Genomic DNA, 20,092 nt, shown 5'->3' on the forward strand with positions numbered 1-20,092 from the left:
TGCTCCGTGTGCCTGGGGAGCTCTGCGTTGCGGAGTACGGAGTTTCTTCTTCCTGGAGAGTGCAGCCCTCTTCACTCCTTTCCCAGGGCAGCGTGGAAGCATGAGCTAACCTTTCTTGTGTTTTGCAGACTGCCCAGAAGGTCCATAAGGTGGCCAAGCAGGTGTGCAGCCGTCTGGGCCAGTACAGGATGCCCTTTGGCTGGGCTGCCAGGTCAGTCACCGCGGCTGCGCCATGGCGGGAGCTGCCGCCAGTATCAGGGTTGCGATCCACCCCAGCGGGCCAAGGCCAAGCCACTGGAGCCAGTGAAGTTGCAGCTGAGGGTGGAATACGGCTCCAATTCCCAAGGCAGAATGGGGATTGGCCTGAGATGCTCTATCTAAAATTAGAAACAAAATATTAAAAAATTAAACAGTGCTGGGAAGACAGTAACCTTCCTGCTGACCTGTAGCTACTGCTACCATGGCAGAATGTTCCTGGGGACGAATTACCCCGTCCCATGCTACTGCGGGAATCAGCACAGAAATTCCCTCCTGGCACCAGCCATTGCCAGGGAGAGGATGAGAGTGGAGGCCCTTCAGCCTGGCGGGGGCAATCTGCTGGGCTCTGTCTCCCATCTTAGACTCTGCTTTAATTAATGTTCTTGGGAGTGACTGGAGATAGTGATCCCAGTCCCTCGCTGTTCTTTTATTGGAACTGATAAAGGATGTCAGTGCTAACTCCCTTAAATGTCACGTCAAGGAAGGCCTGAAGGCGAGTTCATCCCTCTTGCCTCCTATTGCTAAATTGCTGTTTGGTGCTGACAAAAGGGATAGTAATGACACAGGAACAGCAGATGACTGTCACAGCAGGCCAGGATCGGGTGGTGTACAGCTTGCAATGTATATTCTTGGGCTGGAATTTGCTGTGACGCTTTCAAGGTGGTGTTTTCTGGGTTGCAGCTCACTCCCGGGAGCCAGCACACAGCCTAATGGTGGGCCCTCTGTGGGCATTGACTTTGACAGGCTGCAGATTTGTTCTTGCTGGGTAAAGAGCTGCATTTGGAGACCGGCTGAGTGGCCACCAGGCTGGGGTGGGGCACTGTGTTGCTCTGCATCCCTGGAACGGTTTCCTCGCGTGCTTCAGAAGAGGAAGAAAGTTTGCACAGAAAGGGAGCACAGGTGCTTTAACGTTCCTGCTGTACACAGACACTCACAGCCTTTATGTTCAAGGGCAAAGATGCCAGTATTCATCCAGGGCAGAGTCCAGGCCCCTGCTCTGGGGTCAGGGGAAGCTGGTGTGTGTCCTCAGACTGGTCTTCATTGTGCACTCCTTTCCTAGGAGGACTTCCATGCTCTGACCCCACATGGGGACGAGCAACCTAGAAATTACTTTACCAGTTGGTGTTAAGTGGAAGGGGATTGAAGGGCGTTTGTGACTGTGGACCAGGCTCGGAGCTGGGCTGGGTCTGTGCTTCTCACCTGGCTGGAGAGAAGGGATGTGGGTGATGCCACGGTGGGCTGCAATCTGCGTGCGGTCTAAGCAACACGTGAGGGTGGGAGGATAACCGGGAGGTCTGGCGGTGTGCAGAGCAGTCGCGGGCCAGCGAACCTCTTGCCTGATGACCCGCCCTTCAGCCTGACATGTCAAAGAAGTCGGTGTCTGCGTACTTACCAATGTTTAAGAAATGTCTCTCTTCTTTTCTGCAGACCAGTTTTCAAAGACTCCCAGGGCACTCTTGATGCTGAAGGAAAATTCTCGCCTCTCTACAAGCAAGACAGCGGCAAACTCTCAAACGAAGATATGCTGAAGCTTTTAGCAGAGTATAAGAAGTAAGTGTAAGAGACTGGCCGAGCAGGCATTTTAATACACATTTGTAAACAGTTAAGCGTAAGCATGAGACGACAGAAAGCACTGCTGATGTGTTCAGCACCTGAACTTTCAAGTTCCTTTCTCCCTAATGCAGACCAGAGAAGACAAAACTGCAGATCATTCCAGCCCAGTTGAATATCGTCATCAAAGACATCCCTCTTGACTTCACAAGTAAGGATCTTGGATCTTAAAATAAATGCTGATTGCTCTAGCCTCAGGAGTTAATGCTTCTATGGGGAGTTTTGCTGTTTCATTAACCAGAGCATCTCAGGGCTGCAATGAGAAATGAGTAATTCAGCACAACCACTGTCTTGTAAGTCTCTCTGATGGATTCTGTGGAGGGATGTTGTCCAAGTGCAGGGGGTGCATCTGCTTTGCAGTTTGGCCATCGCATCCTAAATCTAAAGGAAGCCATCTGCCTGCTTTTGCTATTATTATTACACCAATCTAATATAATATATATGATGCTTAACACCAGAGGGCTTCACAGACATGGTCAGTGTGATTCTTTACTTTCCATTTAAAGAAACTGAGGCAAAGAAGGGACTCGTGGTGTGTTCAGTGTCACCCCACGGGCTTTTGGCAGCTGCTGTCACAAGTTCCATAGTCCGGTCCCCTGTCCATAAGGCTTTTCTAATGGACTTAATTTTTTCTGTTCTTTGAAAGGCCATCACTTGAGATGAACTCTCCCTCGTGGTGGATGTGAGTCTCGGTGAATTGGGCAGGGCTTGTGCACTGGTATTTGGAGGCAACAAAACCGCCCATCAGCTTTCTGAAACAGAGAGTGGAGAAGGACTGACGCAGTGGGATGCACTTTGAGACGTCAGTCTCAAGTCATCATCTCAGTAGCCTGTCTGCTTCAGTCAGGTGCTGTTTGCGTGACTTATCAGACAGTAGCTTAATGGGGCGAATTCCTGGAAGAGTCAAGGTGCAGGTCCTGGGCAGAGCAGCTGTCCCTACCTGGACACGGGTCACTCGCAAGACCCTTTGTTGTTGCCCAGAGCTGCAGGAAAGTGTCATTTCTACAGTCCCCACTGGCAAGGAGAGCAAAGCCCCGCGGTGCCCCTGCACCCATCTTTTCTCAGTATTGCTAAGGCAGTTGGGGACCACAGAAGAAGATTAAGGGAGAATTTTCTCTTATCATTTCAATGGGAGTGGTGCAAGTCCTGCTGCCTGGTCGACATACACGATCCTCTGATGTGAAGAGAACTGGGTGCTCGAGAGCAGAGTTTCAGACCCATGAATTTCCCTTCACATGGGCTATGGGGTGTGTGCTCATCCAAGCTTCCCTTCTCTCCTAGATTGTGTCACGGCTTCTTATATTCCTATAAAGCCTTTTGAGAAGAGCTGTGAGGACATTGCAGTTGAAGTGGAGGAGCTTGTCCCAGAAGTTGCAAAATACTGTTATCCCTTCACTGTTTACAAAAACCACCTCTACGTCTACCCCTTGCATTTGAAGTATGAGAACCAGAAGGTGTTTGCGAAGGTGCGTGGCCTGGAGAGCCTGCAGCCCGACTCAGCGTGGTGCAGGTTGATGCTGCTGCCCTGTAGCAATGGCTCATCCTCCTGTTCTCCCCCATTTCAGGCAAGGAACATTGCTGTCTGTGTTGAGTTCAGGGATTCAGATGAAGCTGATGGCAGGCCGTTAAAGGTGGGTACCTGTTAATAGGGTCGACATTTGCTTGCCCCTCTATACCGTGTGCCAGCCAGGCTGAGCAGGACAATAGGAAAGCACTGAGTTTCCATGCTCACTGTTTTCATTTGGCCGGCAGCAACCCTGAATCCAGCTTTTCGTTTGTGTTTCCAGTGTATATATGGCAAACCCGGAGGCCATCTCCTGACCACAAATGCATATGCTGCCGTGCTGCATCACAACCAGAGCCCAGAGTTCTACGACGAGGTAAAAATGAAATGGTGGGAAATAACAGATTTCCCTGGATACTACAAAGCCAAAAGGCTATCTCCTTTTCCGGGGCTGGGTAAAATATGGGTTAAAATAATCATCAGCCCTTTGTGTCAGTAGAAGGTTTAGCAAAGCCAGAGGCTCTGTCAATTTTTAATGCCGGTTTGTTTTCTGCTGTCTTTACTGTCACGCTTTGTGCACTCCAATCACACGCTCCCATTAATAAGTAATGTGCAACTGTGCTGAAAATGTTAGCCAGGAGTTATTTAAGATGGGTAAGAATGTGTCTTGTGTAACTACATACAACATAGCATTTGTGAAATAAAATAGAACTTAAAATATTACTCCAGAATTAAAAATACAGTCTTATCTGTCATGATATCATTTTAGATTAAAATTGAGCTTCCAATTCACCTCCATCAAAAGCATCATTTGCTTTTCACCTTCTATCATGTCAGCTGTGAAATTAATACAAAGGCAACATCGAAAAAACAGGACACCGTTGAAACTCAAGGTATGTTCATTGTTTAAATTACTCCTGTTGGAGCGTAAGAGTTCAAGATAAAATGAACGTAGGGGTGTGAAAAAATATTTGATTAAAATACTAGCCTGTCTGAATTTTCTCTTTTGAAAACAACCTAATACAAATCGGAGGTCTAAACTGGAATAAACCACAATGTTTTTAGTGTATGCTAAAGCTCAAATTTTTGCTGCAATCTGACAGCTATTTCTGAGTGTCCTTGGCTTGGCTTGTACGTGTGTGCCTGCTGTCAGCCAAGTCCCCAGCAAACACTGGAGGCGAGATCAGGGTCGCGGGGCTGGTCCTGCCGACACCGGGCATGTGTAAGGGCCTGAGCGTGCCCCGGTCCCATGGGGTGAGATGCCTTTCCACTGAGCCAGTCCTTAGGCGACTGAAGGACCCTCGCCGTGGTGCACAGCCATGGCTCACGCCCTGTCTCTGCCCCTCAAACCCACTTCTGCTCTGGGCTGTGCCCTGCCTGAATTCCGTTCGCCGTGTCACCAGGTAAAACATGCTGTTGCAAGGCTGACATGGTCAATCCCGGCCTCATTGAAGTCTCTTGCACAACTGTGGGTTTGATCTTCTCGGGGGGAGACACGGCTCTTTTTGGAGCTTGAGCTGGACACGTATGGCTGTATGCCTGCTCACTCTGGTCCACCGGTTGCCTCCGCAGTGGGATATGCCTGGGTCCCGTTGCTGAAGGATGGACGGATTGTCACCCTGGAGCGGCATTTGCCAGTTTCATCCAACCTTCCACCTGGCTACCTGGGTCTTGGGGACACAGAGTCACGAAGGGTAGGAAGGCCATTTGAAATGGGCTTAAACATAAAGGGAAGAGGAGAACTGAGCTTTTGGTCCCACTCTAAGTCTGGGCTTGTGTTTGTGCTCCGCTCAGCTGGAAAGATCCCAACTGCAGGGCAGCCCCCAAAGCTCAAAGTTCTTAGGGGTGGGGGACAGGACACTTTTAATGCCACTTCCCGTGGCGAGGTTGCAGAGAATACCTGCAACCTGTGGCAGGCTGGATGGGGCTGTTGCAGGTGGTGCAGAGCAGGAGAGCGGGCTTGTTCTCCTGGGGGTGCCTTTGCCCTGCCATGGCTGCAGTCAGGTCACTGGTGTTTGCACCGGGGGGGCCCCATTCTCCCCCCGCCCCCAACCCAGGTCTGCCTGCACAGAGTCACCTTCTCACCGCAGGCTGAAACCAAGTACTTGCGTGTTGTCTGTTCACAGCAGCCCAGCATGGATGCGAAGTGGGTGGATGGAGCGAAGCCACTGTTTAAAATCAGAATCCATTTGGATTCGACCATTTACACCCAGGTAAGTCGAGCGCCTCCTTCTCAAAGACTTTCAACACAAATGCTATGCCGTAGGTGCTGTGGGAAAGAGGTACCTGTGTTTGCAGAGCAGCGCTGAGGTACTTCTGGAGCAGCCAGTCTGGGGTTACTTGCAGGGATCTGCTTCTTCGTCCGGATGTGATGAGGCAGTTGTGTGAGTGAATGAGCCTGGGGAGAGGCTGATGTTTTCTTGGCCGATTGCACTGTAGCTGGCAGCACCAAGGAAACATTTGAGCAAATGATCTGCTTTGATGATGCAAAAGAGAGAAAAACTGGTGGAAATGGGAGGTTTCCCCAGATATTTGATTGTTCATTGAGTTTAAAAAAAAAATAAATAAAAGTTTGCTGACAACAGAAGACACAAGAAAGCAAGAGTCCTGATTTCCCTTTGGAACTAGTTCAGGCTGTTTTACCAAGTCCTCATGTGTTCCGCCCTCTTACGGTAGATGGCCTTCCCCGAGCTTCATGTGCTGTGCAGCAAAGATCCCCAGCACGTGCTCTGGGGCACCTCCTGTCAGCGCTGCTCATGGGGAAGGGCCCTTGGCAGGGCTTCCTCTGCCGTGCTGGAGGTAATCATCGGCTGCGCTTCCATTCACAGCAGCTCGCTTCCAGCATTGGCTAAACCTGTTTTAGGGTCCTGCTGATTCTGTACAGCGCTGAGAGCAGCACAGCAGTTCCACTCCCCACCAAATTACATTCCCAGGTGCTTTTCAGCGTTAAATAACCGTAATTAAATTTAACCTTGGAGAAGGAGGGAGAGAAATGGGAAGGAGAGTGCCTCAGATGGAGAGGAGGAGGTTGGTGAGGCAGATGCTGAGGCAGTCTCAAAGCATTGCAGCCAGGACAGAAGGGCTCCTGCTTCTCCAGGCCAGTGTCGGATGGGGACTGGGGCTTGGGGCAGTGCAACCACAGGAGAATTTTAACACTGCTGGCAGTTTTGTGCTTAATCTCAAGATTAGTTGGGAGCCAGGGGTTGGGCAGTGGCTGGGTATGTTGGAGAAGGCAGGGAGCAGTACTGTACTCCTGGGAGATGGCAGCTGGGGTCCAAAAGTGCCACTGGCACTGACGTGGGGCTTGCTAGGCACAGGGCCCGCTGCTGCAGGTAAGTCGGCAGATTTTTCGGGTGTACGCTGCAGAGTAGGGGGTTGACAAATATTGAGACCGCTGCATTGAACTTGTTTTTCTTCTCTTCCAGGACATGCACTTGCACAAGTTCTTCCACTATTGCCAGCTGGTTCAGGCGGGAGCTAAGGAAGTCCCAGGAGAACTTGTTAAATACCTAAAGGTGAACCTAAATACCTAAAGGCCTGTCAGTGGGCTTTGTCTGTGTTTCTACGGACCATCAGTACGTAACCAGAGCCCTGCCCTGTAGGAACAGGCACTCGCTGCAGCGCTGGGACCAGCGCAGTGTGCAATATCCTCACCTTTGCTTACTGACACGGCTGTCTGCTCTCTGTGTGCTGCCTCCTGCTGCCTTTCACAGTTGGTAAAACAAGCCATCGGCATCGCTCTGCCATGCTCATGGAAAACCCTCCTCCTGGTGGGCTTGCACACTCCTTCCCTGCTGCCCCCTAGATCTGATTCAAACCTTTAAACTGTAGCACAGTTCCTTGTTTTCAGGATTATCCATTCAAAACGGGATATTTTTTTTTCAGGCTGGAAAGGATCTGTGAGATTATCAGTCAGTTAAATTTGACCAGAGATGACCTGTGACCCAGCCCCAGCTTTTCGGCAGTCGCTGTGGCATGAGTCAGGGCCTCAGAGCAGGTCCAGCACAGGCTTCTGCAGGGAATATCTTTCTTGGCTGTTTACTCTCCTTGTTTCTTTCCATAACTGCCTGTTTTTGAGAGTGCTGCCATAGCAACAGCTCCGCTTCCAGCGGTGGGGATTTATCATCACAAAGTTACTGGGTGTGTTTCAGATAACGTCTAAATATATTAAGAAATAGAAATAATGGCAGGTTGCGAAGCCAAGCTCTAGAAGAACAGTTGCTTTCTGTCCCAGCCCTGACCAGCCACAGTGACCTTGCTGCAGCCTGCAGACAGGGAGACATTTACATGTCACAGTGAGGGCTTTTTACCACCGATACCTCAGTAATTTAAATGGCTAGATACAGACTTAAGAACCTTTCATTAGATTTGCAGGTTTGAAAACTGAAAATGAAACACACTGTCTTTCCTAGACTTGTGTCATGAGATTCAGGCAAAAGCGGTCTATGACTTGGGTGGAGAGCGTATGCACCAGCTGATCTTGACCTTCACCAAGTCACTTAAATTCCATTTCCAAGAGCAAGATATGCTCTTTGAATAAAAGTCTCACTGCAAGTCACTGGATATCAGGTTTCCATGCTCCAGAGGTCCCTTCCAACCCATGTCATTCTGTGATTCTGTGACTTAGTCACTTCAAAAAACTGTCTCGAGCGATGAGAAGAGTTGGGAGCAAAACTTCAGCTTTAAATTCTGGGTTATCGGGGGTCAAAGCATAGCATGCGACCTCTAATTAAGTCATAGCTGCCTGGGCACATCGGAGAGGAGGATGAACACCTGCCACGAGTGATTCATGTCGCTCCCCGAAGGCACGCAGCTGGGATCTGTCAGCTGGAAGGCAGGCAGCGAGCGCTGCCATGGATCTAAGTCCTGTCCTGCGGCAGGCTGAAGCCCACACCCTGAAGCATTTGCTAGTGCCTGTCCTTTTGCCGCAGAAATGTCTGTGCACTGTAAATATTTAACATCTGCAAAATGTTGAACTAAAAGTGTCTGTGTTTTGAACATTTGTTTTAGTGTTTGCACGCCATGGAGATCCAAGTAATGATTCAGTTTCTACCTGTAATTCTTATGCAACTATTTAGAGTCCTTACAAATGTGACCCAGGAAGATGAAGTAGCTGTCAACTGCACCATGTGAGTGTCTGGTAAATCATCCGCTTTTCTGCAGTTACAAATGCAAAGCCACAAGTACAGCACGGAGCAGGGTGTGGTTTCCCAGTCCAAGGCGCGGAGTGGCGGCTCTGCCCGTCCCCTGCTGCTTGCTCCCGCGCTGTGAAACACCAGCCGCGGTCCTCTCCTGGCACAACCGGGTGGCATGGGGCAGCGTGGGGACCTTGTCCTGGGAGCTGCATGCGGAAAAACGTGGTATTTTCAAGATACTCCCGGTTTGGTTTTCAAAAGAAAAAGGGTCTTCTGGCGGGGATGGCTCTGTGAGCCGAGTTACTGGGGTGTCGAAAAGCTCCGGAGCGCCCAGGCATGTCCCAGCTGCAGGCAGCAGATGAGGTTTCCTTGCAGGAATGGTGCCCTGCTCCCATCCCTGCACACCGGTCCTCCGAGTCAGAAGGACTGCTAAAAAGCCCCGGAGCTGGCTGCTGCAGAAGCAGGCGGCGCATCCGTGTTCGTGCAGCCATGCTCGGCCGAGCCCGCAGCCCCAAGAGGGCAGCACCGGCCGGGGCCAGCTTCTGCTGCCTGCAGCCTTCTGCGGGGCCCGAAGGCAGCAAAAGCTGCAAAAGCACCTTTCCTGCCTACCGCGGGCCACAACACCCCTAAACTGATGGATGCATTAAAACATCCATCTTCCTCTGTGAAGGGCTGCAGTGCAAAGGGGGATGCTGGATGCTGCTCCATGGAGATCTTTTTCTGACTCCGGGAGGTACTGTGCGTCTGTGTACCCAAAGCATCTCGTTCCCATGGAACCGGAGGTCGGAGGCTGAGCCCTGCTCCCCCAGGGACGCGGGACCTGAGCCCTGCTCTCCCAGGGACGCGGGGCCCATGCAGTCACAGTCCTGCGCCATGTGGTACAGGTTGTGGAGACTCCCCCTGCGTGGAGCACTGCAATCCCACTCTGCTTGAATCAGCAGAGGGCAAAGACAAGGGAACAAGTGGCCCTGGCTGCCTACTGGGTGACCGGCTCCCACCTTCCCTTCCAGAGACCTTTTTAAAGCTTGGCCTGATGCTCTCCACTTTGTCAATAGCTTTCTGTTTAATGACAACTTTTTTTTTCTCATCCAGACTTTCAGAGTGGAATTTAAAACCCTCTTTATCTGATAAATGTCTTGTAAACTCCTCCCTGTGGTTTGGCCTGTGGGGTCTGTGACAATGTGCAATCGTTTGTTGTTCCCTCTGGCTGGGACTGGAATGTAAATCCCCAATGTTGGCTGGGGAAACTGGGCGCTTGCTGCCTTCATCAGCCGCCTGGAGTGCTTCCAGAGGGCTGGCATGTTTTCCAGCGTCTGTCTGTCCCCAGTGAACTGCAAGGCAACAGCCCGAAAATAATCCAGTGCATGTAACAAGGAGCATATGATGTAAATTCAGTGAAAAGCCTTCCAGAATTAATAAATTCAGGGGATGCAGGAAGGTATCAGAGTCTAAAAATGATGGAGAATTTTCTCCCTGCTTCTCAGCAGAGATTCTGTGGGGTTTTTGTGTTCATTTTGCAGGCTTGATGTAGTAGTATAGTTGTTTGTTGTCACTTGTGTGATTGTTAGGAAAGGGCAGCGTCCCAGTGAGGACAGACTCAACACGTGGTAAGCTGCACGGGGTGGGTGAATCCAAGGCATGCAGTGGGGGAAGGAGGCTTGCTCTCCATATAGCAGGTCCGTCGGTACAGCCAGAGAGAACTGGGTGCAGAGCAGATAAACTTAATATTTTTGTTTTCGACTTAGATATCTAACACCTGGGCATTGTTCAGGTGCTTAATGTTCACTGCAGTGTGAACTTAAGTAGCAGCAGGCTTTAATCCTGGCATGCACGGAGGCCAAGGAACAGGATATGTCCCCTGCAGAGAAGTCCCCTGCTCCACCTCACCTCCTTGTGCAGGGAGCCTCCAGCGTTGAAAGCAGCTGCTCTGGGCGACACCTGGTCCAGCACCAGACCAGAGAAGAGGCTTTGGCCACCTCGGCTCTGAGTGCTCCGGCAAGGGGCCGTGCTGCAGCAAGGATGGTGCAGCCCCAGGAGCTGTGAGGGATGCTCGCCTGCAAGCGCTGGCTCTCTGCATGTCTGGCCGTGCCAGCAGTGAGGCTTTTGGGGTTGAGCAGGATAGGACACAGATGGTGTCTGCTTTCATGAGCTGGAGGAACTTGCCCTCACATTGCGTGCTGAACACAAACCACATTTTGTCCCCAGGGTTCTTCTGCACATCGTGTCCAAGTGCCATGAAGAAGGTCTAGACCACTACTTGCGCTCCTTTATAAAGGTCAGTCATGACACACCGCACTGCAAAACTCCCTGCTGGGAGCAGGCCCGCTGCTGACACTGTTCCTCTTGCCTCAGTACGTCTTTCGAGCTGAGAAACCCAGCGTCACACAGGCGAAGATGACGCATGAAATCCTGGTCCTTTCCATGGCCACGATCCTGAAGCAGTCCGCAGATTTTCTAGCCATCAATAAGCTGCTCAAGGTGAAGTATTGGCAGTACTTGGCTGCCAAGGGAGGAGGGGAGGAAAAGGGGCTCTGGTACAAAGCCCAACACTTTGAACCATCCAAACCCACCACAGGAGCAAAGCTACCAGGGCAGCTCCTCGCGTCTGCATCCTTGAGGTTTGCCCCTTACAAGAGAGTTGAATTCTTGCAGGGAACCTGGCTGTGTTAATGGCAGGACACAGCAAAGGGCTCTTCACTTTGCCAGTTTTATTTATTTCCCTCAAGCCGCCCGTGAGGAGTGGCTCACGGGAGGCAGATTGAGTCTCTGCCTCTCTGGGCCTTTGCAGGGCTTGCACCCCCAAACTCCGCTGGCTCCTTGCGGGGTGCGCTGGGGTGCGGAGGGGACGGAGCTGTTCCCACCCTGAGACTGGCAGGGCTCCTCCAGGGAGCAAAGGTAGCCCTGCCAAGCGAGCTGTGGGAGCATGGGTGGGCTTACGAATGCCATTCGAACGTGAGCTCTCCCTCCCATGCTGCTGCTTCCCCACACAGTCAAACACGTTCGATCCTGCTGAGAAAGATAACAGTATCCTTTCCTCATTCTAGTACTCCTGGTTTTTCTTTGAAGCACTGGCGAAGTCAATGGCAATGTACTTACTGGAAGAAAACAAAATCAAGGTAAAAATAAATTTGTGTAATTTTGCATTACAGAGCCATCACAAACAAACTCTCCTCCAAAAGTTTTTCTGAAAAGCCATCTAACTCTTTATTTAAAAAAAACCTGGCAAGCTGAACAGCTAGCCAGAGCTTTCCTTTTTTTCCCTTGTTCCCCTTTTCATTCTCAATTGTAATTTAAAAATTCCAGATCCCCTTATGGCTCACGCAGCTGCCTCCTCTGCAGTTTCAGCCAGTGCTTTCTTTGTGCCGGTGTTTTATTAGGAAATAACATAAATAAATGCTAAAGGGAACTTGTGCCTGTGCTCGGCTCTCTCCAGCGCTGAGCGTGGGACATGCTTTTGGTTCCAGCTGCCCAGGGGCCAGCGGTTCCCCGACTCCTACCAGCACGCCCTGCATTCGCTGCTGCTCGCCATCATTCCTCACGTCACCATTCGCTATAATGAAATCCCCGAAGAGTCCAGGAATGTCAACTTTAGCTTGGCTAACTTCCTGAAGGTCAGCAGTTTCTTTCCTTCTCCCAGGCTTTTATCAGGAAAAAAGCGCCAAACAATTAGAAATAAGCAGCAAGCAAACAAATGCGTTCGTACTTTATCATCTCTTTGGTTTCTTTGATGATGAAAACTCTGGAGGGGATTATCTTTCCTAGGAAAGAAACTTTCTCTTTCCAAGATAAAGACTATGATACACTATATGTTATCTAGGGTTTTCAGTCATGTTCAAAACCTGCGAGGAAATACATGTCCTCTCGTTTTAAATATTTCTGTTGTCCACTGAAGACTTAAGTGAGGTCATCTAAACAGTTGCAGAGAAACAGGATCAAGTAGGTTTTGGACAGCCAGCAGCAGCCGAGAGGATCAAATCTGGCTGTTGGCGGGACGGTAGTATGGAGATGATTTAGCATGAATGCTTTTATTTTTGATGCTTGATCACATATTGCTGTTTTTTTCTGCAGCGTTGCTTGACTTTTATGGACAGAGGGTTCGTTTTTAACTTGATAAATGATTACATTTCTGGATTCAGCCCAAAAGACCCTAAGGTAAGCGGCATGGTTTGTCAAAGGTGGTTTGCAGTTGTATGTATCTACGCCAGGCAAAGCTTTGTAGTGATTATTTTGTACAACTGTTGGAGGCCTTTTAGACACTGTTCCTGCCGAGTCCTCTGGAGGCAGAGACCTCTTTGTCTGGGCCAAGAGCCTGAATACAGATAAGCTTTAAAACAAAGTAAGGAGTCAGAACTAAAGGAGAGGTTGGTTGATGGTCTGGATAAAAAAGGTGAAGTCCCATGTGACAGTTGCATGAAGTGACAGGGGGAACAAGACAAGAATCTGCCTTCACCAAATGCTACTTAGACTCCCCAGTCCTTGTGCAACAAACACATTAAACTGGAAGTGAAGGAGTCAAGCTGAAAACATAGTTTATGTTTGTCTTTTTTTTTCTTTTTTTTCTCAGCTGCTGGTTGAATACAAGTTTGAATTTCTTCAAACCATTTGCAGTCATGAGCACTACATTCCTCTGAACTTACCAATGACCTTTTCCAAACCCAAGCTACAAAGAGTTCAAGGTATGTTCTCTCTCAAGAGACTGGCTAGCCTTATTCTCTCTGGGTCCCGATTTCTCATCTGTAAACTTCTAAATGTAAAAGACTCATACAGTAAAGATTGCCAGGTTTGGATGCTAATAACCTGGCCAAGATAAGTACCAGAGAGGAGAGTGAGGTCTGGGATTCCCCTGTGTGAAAGCCCAGTGGATTTATGGTTCTACGATTTATTCTGATGGAGGCAAGAGGATGTTTGGTTGTGTCTCAGGGTGCAGCCATACAAGTCCCAAAGTGGTTCCACACACATCCAGGCGGCAGAAGCACCAGTGACTGTGAAGTTTCCCTTATTTTGGTATGTTTCTGACTGCTCGGAGCTTTCTGCACCAGCTGCTAATCTCTTACATTAGTTTAGCTACTTGCCTGGCACAGTTTAACAAGGTGCACTGCTGGGAATGGCTGAGAAAGAGAAAAACACCCCCGCAGTGCCTCCCGATTGCTTTTCAGTGGCATGATAACGTAAGGATGCTCTTTCTTGATTAACATTCACCTTTGCATTTGCGATGGTTAAACTGAAAAGCTGTAAGAGCAGCTCATCCTTCCTCCTCTCTTTTACTCCGACTAGGACCTACCAGATGAGGATTTATTTTTAAAATATGTATTTTAAAATAGTGGTAGCAGTTGTCATTCACGCACATCTCTTACAGTAGAGCAGCCTATCCTCAGGCAGCAGAAGTGCCTTTGCAGCGGTGGCTGTGCTCTGCCATGGCACAGGATCACAGAATCACGGCACGGCTGGGGTTGGCAGGGACCTCTGGAGATGATCCAGTCCAACCACCTGCCAGAGCAGGGTCACCCAGAGCAGGTGGCACAGGAATGCGTCCAGGCGGGTTTGGAATGTCTCCGGAGACGGAGACTCCACCACCTCTCTGGGCAAGCTGTAAAGTGACATGTAGTGATGTGTCTCCATCACAAACCTGTGTTTTTATGGACAGACCTGTGATTACAGGGTATAGTGGACTCGGAGATGGGCAGATGTGATGTGCACATCACCAAGGAGGTATCCTGCTGGTGTGCCTCACCTCTTTATCCGCTTGTTTGCATGAAGAGAGGGGACGCGCCCAGCCCTCTCTGTTACTGGGAAAAGAAGGAATAGCCCCCAGAAGGTGGATAGAGAGGGCTTCTGCAGCAGAAGCTGGTGCAGACGGGCCTGCAGGCAGAGCACATCCCTGTGGCTGCATCATGTTGAGTTGGAGCATTACGCTTGGAGCATTTTCTCTGAAACCCCTCAGCTACCGAGGCTGTTGCTGGTCTGCATCCCCACAGCCTGGCTGGGGGGGCACATGTGTGTGCCATCGGCCAGAGTGAACCCCCGAGCCTGTCCTCACAACCAGCAGCGCAGAACTGGTTTTGCAATCTCATGATAGCAAAGAACCCAAGAGACTGACAGAAGCTGGGAGTTAAGCAATAGCCTTACAAATAATATTAAAACATGTTGTACTGTCCTGTTTCTCCAGGGTTTAGAGCATTACTTATTCCTGTTTACTTTTGCTGTCTTTTTATTTGTCCCTTTTCTTTTTACACATGAATTAGATTTTTTTTCATTTGCTGTGGAACGGTTCACTTCAGTAGGTAGGTCCAACTGGGATCACTGAATCCTCTAATGTCAAATTAAATACACAGCTTCCAATCAATTCGCTTGCATTTGATTAATGAAATAACCGTGATTTGTGACACTTAAGCATTTGCTAACATGACTAACAATGAAAGCTAGTAACGCTCCAGATAGATTGTTTTCTCTTTCCTCTGAATCAGACTTTCACAAACCAGTAAATGCTACTTATGAATCAATGAACCTAAAAATATCTTTTGCAGACACAGAGCTGTTGGAACCCTTTGGCTGGGATTTTCAAAGCTGTGTGGATGCCTGCCTGCCTTACCACAGAAAAACTTTCACACCTGTGGGATTTTCACACAAAAAAATGTCTGAGCTGAGCAGACAGTATTTGTACCCCTTGGGGGAAGAACGCACAGCTTTGGGGTTATCCCGCTGGGAGGCTTAGTGCCAAAATGCAACAGTCAAATGGTGCCTGTCATGGCTCTGATGAGGCGTATGGGTTTTTTGATGGAGATAACGGTGTCAGGGCAAGGTCATGGGTCGCAGCCTGGGTGCACACACCCCCCTCACCAAAACCTCTGTCTCTGTCGCTTCCCTGCTGCATTATCCAGGCACCTCACTGGGAATGATGCCTCGCCCTTGCAGCAGACGCTCCTTTGATCACAGTATATATGTGAGATGCAGGGTACAAGTTAAATTAACCAAGGTGATTAGATACTGAGCTGCCTTCTTCTGGCAGTCAGTGCAGCTTTTAGGGAGCTGCGTTCGATATCTGCTGGTGGGAAGCTCACAGATCCTGGCAAGCAGCTGCCTGGAACGCTGTCCTGGCTCCCTGCTCCTTGTCGCGGGGCTGGGAAGCCTGTCCGTGTGAGCCGCTGGAGGACGCAGTAGTGGTCACTTGGCACCGTGTCCTTGTTTGCATCCCTCATCCCAGTGGGAGTATTTCCTTTGCTCTGGGGAGAAGGAATGCAGGGCTCATGGGGGAGGTGGAGGAGGGTGCAGAGATGGTGCTGCTAGGGCTGGGTGACCACAGTAAATGCACCACCTCCCCTGCCCGCTACCACCCTTGCCGCGGAGGGTGGCACCACTGTGCCTGGGCAGTTTGGGGACTTACAGGATAACCCCCAGCCAGGAGCAAGGCAGCCCCCAGGCAGTTAAGTCCTGCTGCCTTTTCCCATCTCATCCGTCTCTTACTTTACAGATGACTCTTTGGAGCGCTAAGCTTTGTAAAGCATCACACTGCAGAAATCCTTCTTTTAGCTGCTGCTGAAATGGTGAAGGCTGAAATTAATGATTAGCCTGAACTGGAAGATGACGAATTCTTTGATATGACTTAAATAGTGGTGGAGAAAAATATAGTCAGTGCACTGTAGGAGAGAGCGATGAACCGTACTCACAGACTGCTGTGGCTTACGTGACCGTTGTGTCTTTCTCTGAACAGATCCTTAACCGTTGCCTTGTTGTTTCTTTCAGATGTAAATCTTGAGTACAGTTTAACTGATGAGTATTGCAGGCATCATTTCCTGGTGGGGATGCTTCTCAGAGAAGCCTCTGTTGCCTTGCAGGACAACTACGATATCAGATATATGGCCGTCTCAGTCTTAAAAAATCTCTTGATAAAGCACGCCTTTGACAACAGATACCAGCACAAGGTCAGGCATATTTTGTTTGCTTTTAAACGTAATGTTCTTGAATTTCATGAATAAAACACACATCAGAGTTTTAGATCTTGTGTGGTGTACCAAGGGTATTCTAATTACTTTGTTAGGGAAATGTTGGAAATAACTGATAGTTATGGCATAACAGTAATAGCTCTGAGAAATGATCTAGAAACACAAACAATGCAGTCAGATAACTGCAGTGCTCTTATTCATGCTGAGTATTTAGATAATAAAGCCCTGAGCCATTAAGGATCTTGAGAGTGTCGTTAGCCAGGAGGCTGTTCAACAAAATTAAGCAACGTCAATGTTGTTCTGGTCTTGGGCTTAAATTAATATCCCACATTAATATACTATAATTAGGAAACAGGGCTGATCTCTGCTACAGGTCAGCTGCGTGTTTTACTAATTAGTGACTCAGAGGAGAGGATCTGCGGATTCCCATGGGAAGCTGGATTTCCGCTGGGTAGCTCTCAGCTTTCTTTGGTCAGAGGCTGAGCGTGCGGTATTCCTGAAAGAGCTTGGAGATGGGCTTGTTTTCTTTCTTGATGCTGCTCCCTGCTGACCCATATGTCCTTGAAAGCACTGAGCTACCTGTACGGATACTACCTGTCCTTGCCCTAGGCTGAAAACATGCCTCTCTTTGGAGTTTAGCTCCTCACATTGCTCCTAGTGTGCTGCATTTCTGAATTTTATCTGGGAATGTGAATAGACTCCCGGGCATGCCAGGTGGGAGAAGTGACCCGAATGTGCCCAGGGTCCTGCGCTCTGCGTGGAGTCAGAGCCAGCTCTTCCCCCTCTCCCCTCCCTCCTTCTCCTTCTCCTTCTCCTTCTCCTTCTCCTTCTCCTTCTCCTTCTCCTTCTCCTTCTCCTTCTCCTTCTCCTTCTCCTTCTCCTTCTCCTTCTCCTTCTCCTTCTCCTTCTCCTTCTCTTCCTCCTCCTCCTCCTCCTCCTCCTCCTCCTCCTCCTCCTCCTCCTCTCCTTCTCCTCCTCCTTCTCCTCCTTCTCTCCTTGTCTTTTCTCCTTTTCTCCTTTTCTCCTCCGTTTCTCCTTTTCTCCTCCCTCCTTTTCTCCTTTTCCTCCTTCTCCTCTCCCTGTTTGGAAGGGCTGAGCAGGAGGTGGGCTTACTTTCCTCTGCGCTGAGGATCTGTGGTGACTTGCACAGCCTGGAAACAGAACTGTAGCCCATGATACTTGGCAAGACTTGATATTTCAGGGGAGATTTGCCAGCTCTCTGACAAGACTGTGTCGGGGGCAGCCTGCTTCTGCTCTTCTGGATGCCTGAAAACCCTCCCCCTAGTCCAGGAGCTGTTTGCCCCCACAGTGTGCAGCGCTCTCCCTGCCTCCTCAAAAACACTACCCGCCTTAAAATTGTGCCACTGGATTTTTGTACATGTGTTGTGCTCTGGGCTGTGTGGCCAGCAACTGGCCTGGAGCCAGGGCAGGATGCTCAGCTGGTGTCCCAGGACACCAAAGCAAAAAATCACGTCACAGGCAGGACAGGCCGAGCCTGGCAAGGTCTCTTAGAATCATAGAATCATAGGGTTGGAAGGGACCTCTGGAGATCATCTAGTCCAACCCCTCTTGCTGCAGTCTCACTTCGACCAAGGAAACCCTGCCTCCATCAAGGGCTGAGAGAGGGTTTTCTCACCCCGTGGGCATTTCTTTGTCTTTTGTCATACTGCACCAGAAGAAAAAATTGTATTCTTATATCGGTCAAAATTTACCATTCAATTTGCAAGCCTTAAATTTCTTTTTTTTTTAACCTTTCTGTCAAGTCCATAATAATAATTTTTTAACAAAAAAAATGAACATGAGAGCCCTGCATTTAGAAACCAGACCATTTTCGATCTATATCACCTAGTCCAAATCAATCTGTTCTTAGAAACTGTTTTAAGTAGGAGCATTTGCTATGGAGAATTTCTGACTGGAAGCGATTGCCAGCACCAGGCGAGGACCAAATGTTTTTGTTTCATTACTGCTGGGTGTTGCACTTGAAAGTCAAACCGTGTGAATGAAGTGCCAGTTAAAGAGTTAGGAAATGCGGGGTTTCGTTCGTCACATGTTCTGTATGACTAGGAACGTTATTCAGCCCCCAAAACCCCGAGTGTCCCAAGCTCGCTGCCTGAGGGGTAATACCTGCCTGGCAGTTGTGGAAGCAGAGACAAGAAGCCAAACCAACCCCTGTCCTCGGACACCACAAACAGTGTGTAAATATGTATGTGCATGTGTTTTGGCTCAAGACTTTCCATTTTTCACTCCATTGAAAAGCCTGGGCTCTTACCTACATTTTTCTCCCTGGCTTTTTTTCCAGAACCAGCAGGCAAAAATAGCCCAGCTCTACCTGCCGCTGTTTGGGCTGCTCCTGGAGAACCTCCAGCGAGTGGCCAGCCGTGAGGCACTCTACTCCTGCACAGCCGCCTCCAGCCCCGTGAGTAAACCAGCGATGCCTCCTCGCCCTCCTCCTCCGTCCTCCTCTCCCTGCATAACCCTGCGCAACTCCCGCTGCCAGCAACCAGGCTCAGCTTTAGAAATAAGTGTGTTTTTCTCCTCCGTAATGTGCTTGTTTCTTTTAATTTGGCCTTTCCTATGACTTGGTTCAGTCTGCAGCGCTGGGTACAATGACTCCACCCTTTTGCTTGCTATTGTTTAATATGTTTCTTTACAGGTCTGCGTAGTGCCATGTGGTGAGGTAAGTCTGTCTGTCGTCCCCCCCCGACCCCTCAAAGCGCAATGAGGTGCAACAGGACTCAGCCTCAGACCCCAACAGCCGTTCTGGGGAGTTGCCCACCTGCCTGAGGGTTGTGTGTGGTTCCCAGGAGGGCTTAGCCTTGCAGACTAGGCTTGCGTCCTTGTTTGCGGCAAAACAACAGCAATAAAAAAAAAATTTTGAAAAAAACAATTCAAAGTTTCAACCCGGATGTTGAAAAACAAAAGGGAAAAAACCTGCTATGACTTACTTTAATATGTTCTGCTATTCTTTGCACTCCTCCCCAAGTCGTTTCTCTCCTTGTTATAGGAATAAGGAAATAGATCTTTTTCTTCTCATCTGCATTTTAAAAGCTGCTCTAATTTGCCTTTTTTTATTTCATTATTCTCTTCTATAAGAGAATAAGTGTTATCTTCCATTGGTCACAAAAACCGCATATTGCTTTACAGGCATCCAGGGATGAATTCATGTGCAGTTTTGCATCCCCCTCAAATAGATCCAGCCTCATTGCAGACAAAGATCCAGGTAAATTGATTTTTCTAAACTTGAACTTTCCCATTGATTTTGAATGTAACTGTTAGCAGTCCCAAAAAGCCAAAACCTGCTACCCAAAACCTGAAATAGCTGCCTGCCAAAGGGCCGCTCAGAGTTTATATGCTTTTGCCTGGACATGGTGTCACCCCAACTGGCCTTTCCAGATTAATCAGCTTCTGACATGGGGCTTTGGCAAGCCCTGTCTGTACTGTTGGAATCGCATCCTCTACTCCCTAGCCGTGATGTGCTGGGGAGTGCCAGTGCAAAGGGCTTAACTGCGGGGTTTGGGTTTTTTCAGCCTGTGGAGCAGCACTTCCAAATGGTCACGCAATAAAGCGGGAGGACTCGAAAGGATCCCTGAACTCAGAGGGGGCAACCAGTTCACTGGATCAGAGCGAAAATGTAATGTATCTGG

The 20,092-nt window shown here is 49.2% G+C and overlaps 1 protein-coding gene across 7 annotated transcripts in view; it reads left to right on the forward strand.

Annotated features, from left to right (window-relative positions):
- The window catches only part of DOCK11 (dedicator of cytokinesis 11), an 88,047-nt gene that overhangs the window by 35,470 nt on the left and 32,485 nt on the right, over nt 1–20,092 (forward strand). For 2 of the 7 annotated variants that reach the window (XM_063347435.1, XM_063347440.1), the window contains exons 14-36: nt 129–211; nt 1,687–1,809; nt 1,944–2,020; nt 3,151–3,335; nt 3,435–3,500; nt 3,657–3,749; nt 4,143–4,266; nt 4,946–5,067; nt 5,500–5,586; nt 6,799–6,888; nt 8,384–8,502; nt 10,714–10,783; nt 10,861–10,986; nt 11,553–11,624; nt 11,973–12,119; nt 12,577–12,660; nt 13,073–13,184; nt 14,751–14,789; nt 16,249–16,427; nt 18,748–18,864; nt 19,102–19,125; nt 19,593–19,668; nt 19,976–20,079. In XM_063347435.1, coding sequence (XP_063203505.1) covers nt 129–211; nt 1,687–1,809; nt 1,944–2,020; nt 3,151–3,335; nt 3,435–3,500; nt 3,657–3,749; nt 4,143–4,266; nt 4,946–5,067; nt 5,500–5,586; nt 6,799–6,888; nt 8,384–8,502; nt 10,714–10,783; nt 10,861–10,986; nt 11,553–11,624; nt 11,973–12,119; nt 12,577–12,660; nt 13,073–13,184; nt 14,751–14,789; nt 16,249–16,427; nt 18,748–18,864; nt 19,102–19,125; nt 19,593–19,668; nt 19,976–20,079 — 2,319 coding nt within the window. The remainder of the gene's footprint in view (nt 1–128; nt 212–1,686; nt 1,810–1,943; nt 2,021–3,150; nt 3,336–3,434; nt 3,501–3,656; nt 3,750–4,142; nt 4,267–4,945; nt 5,068–5,499; nt 5,587–6,798; nt 6,889–8,383; nt 8,503–10,713; nt 10,784–10,860; nt 10,987–11,552; nt 11,625–11,972; nt 12,120–12,576; nt 12,661–13,072; nt 13,185–14,750; nt 14,790–16,248; nt 16,428–18,747; nt 18,865–19,101; nt 19,126–19,592; nt 19,669–19,975; nt 20,080–20,092) is intronic. The other 5 variants (XM_063347439.1, XM_063347441.1, XM_063347436.1 and 2 more) reach the window with 4 other exon arrangements.

This window comes from Chroicocephalus ridibundus, chromosome 9, assembly GCF_963924245.1.
Source record: "Chroicocephalus ridibundus chromosome 9, bChrRid1.1, whole genome shotgun sequence".
Taxonomy (NCBI): Eukaryota; Metazoa; Chordata; class Aves; order Charadriiformes; family Laridae; genus Chroicocephalus; species Chroicocephalus ridibundus.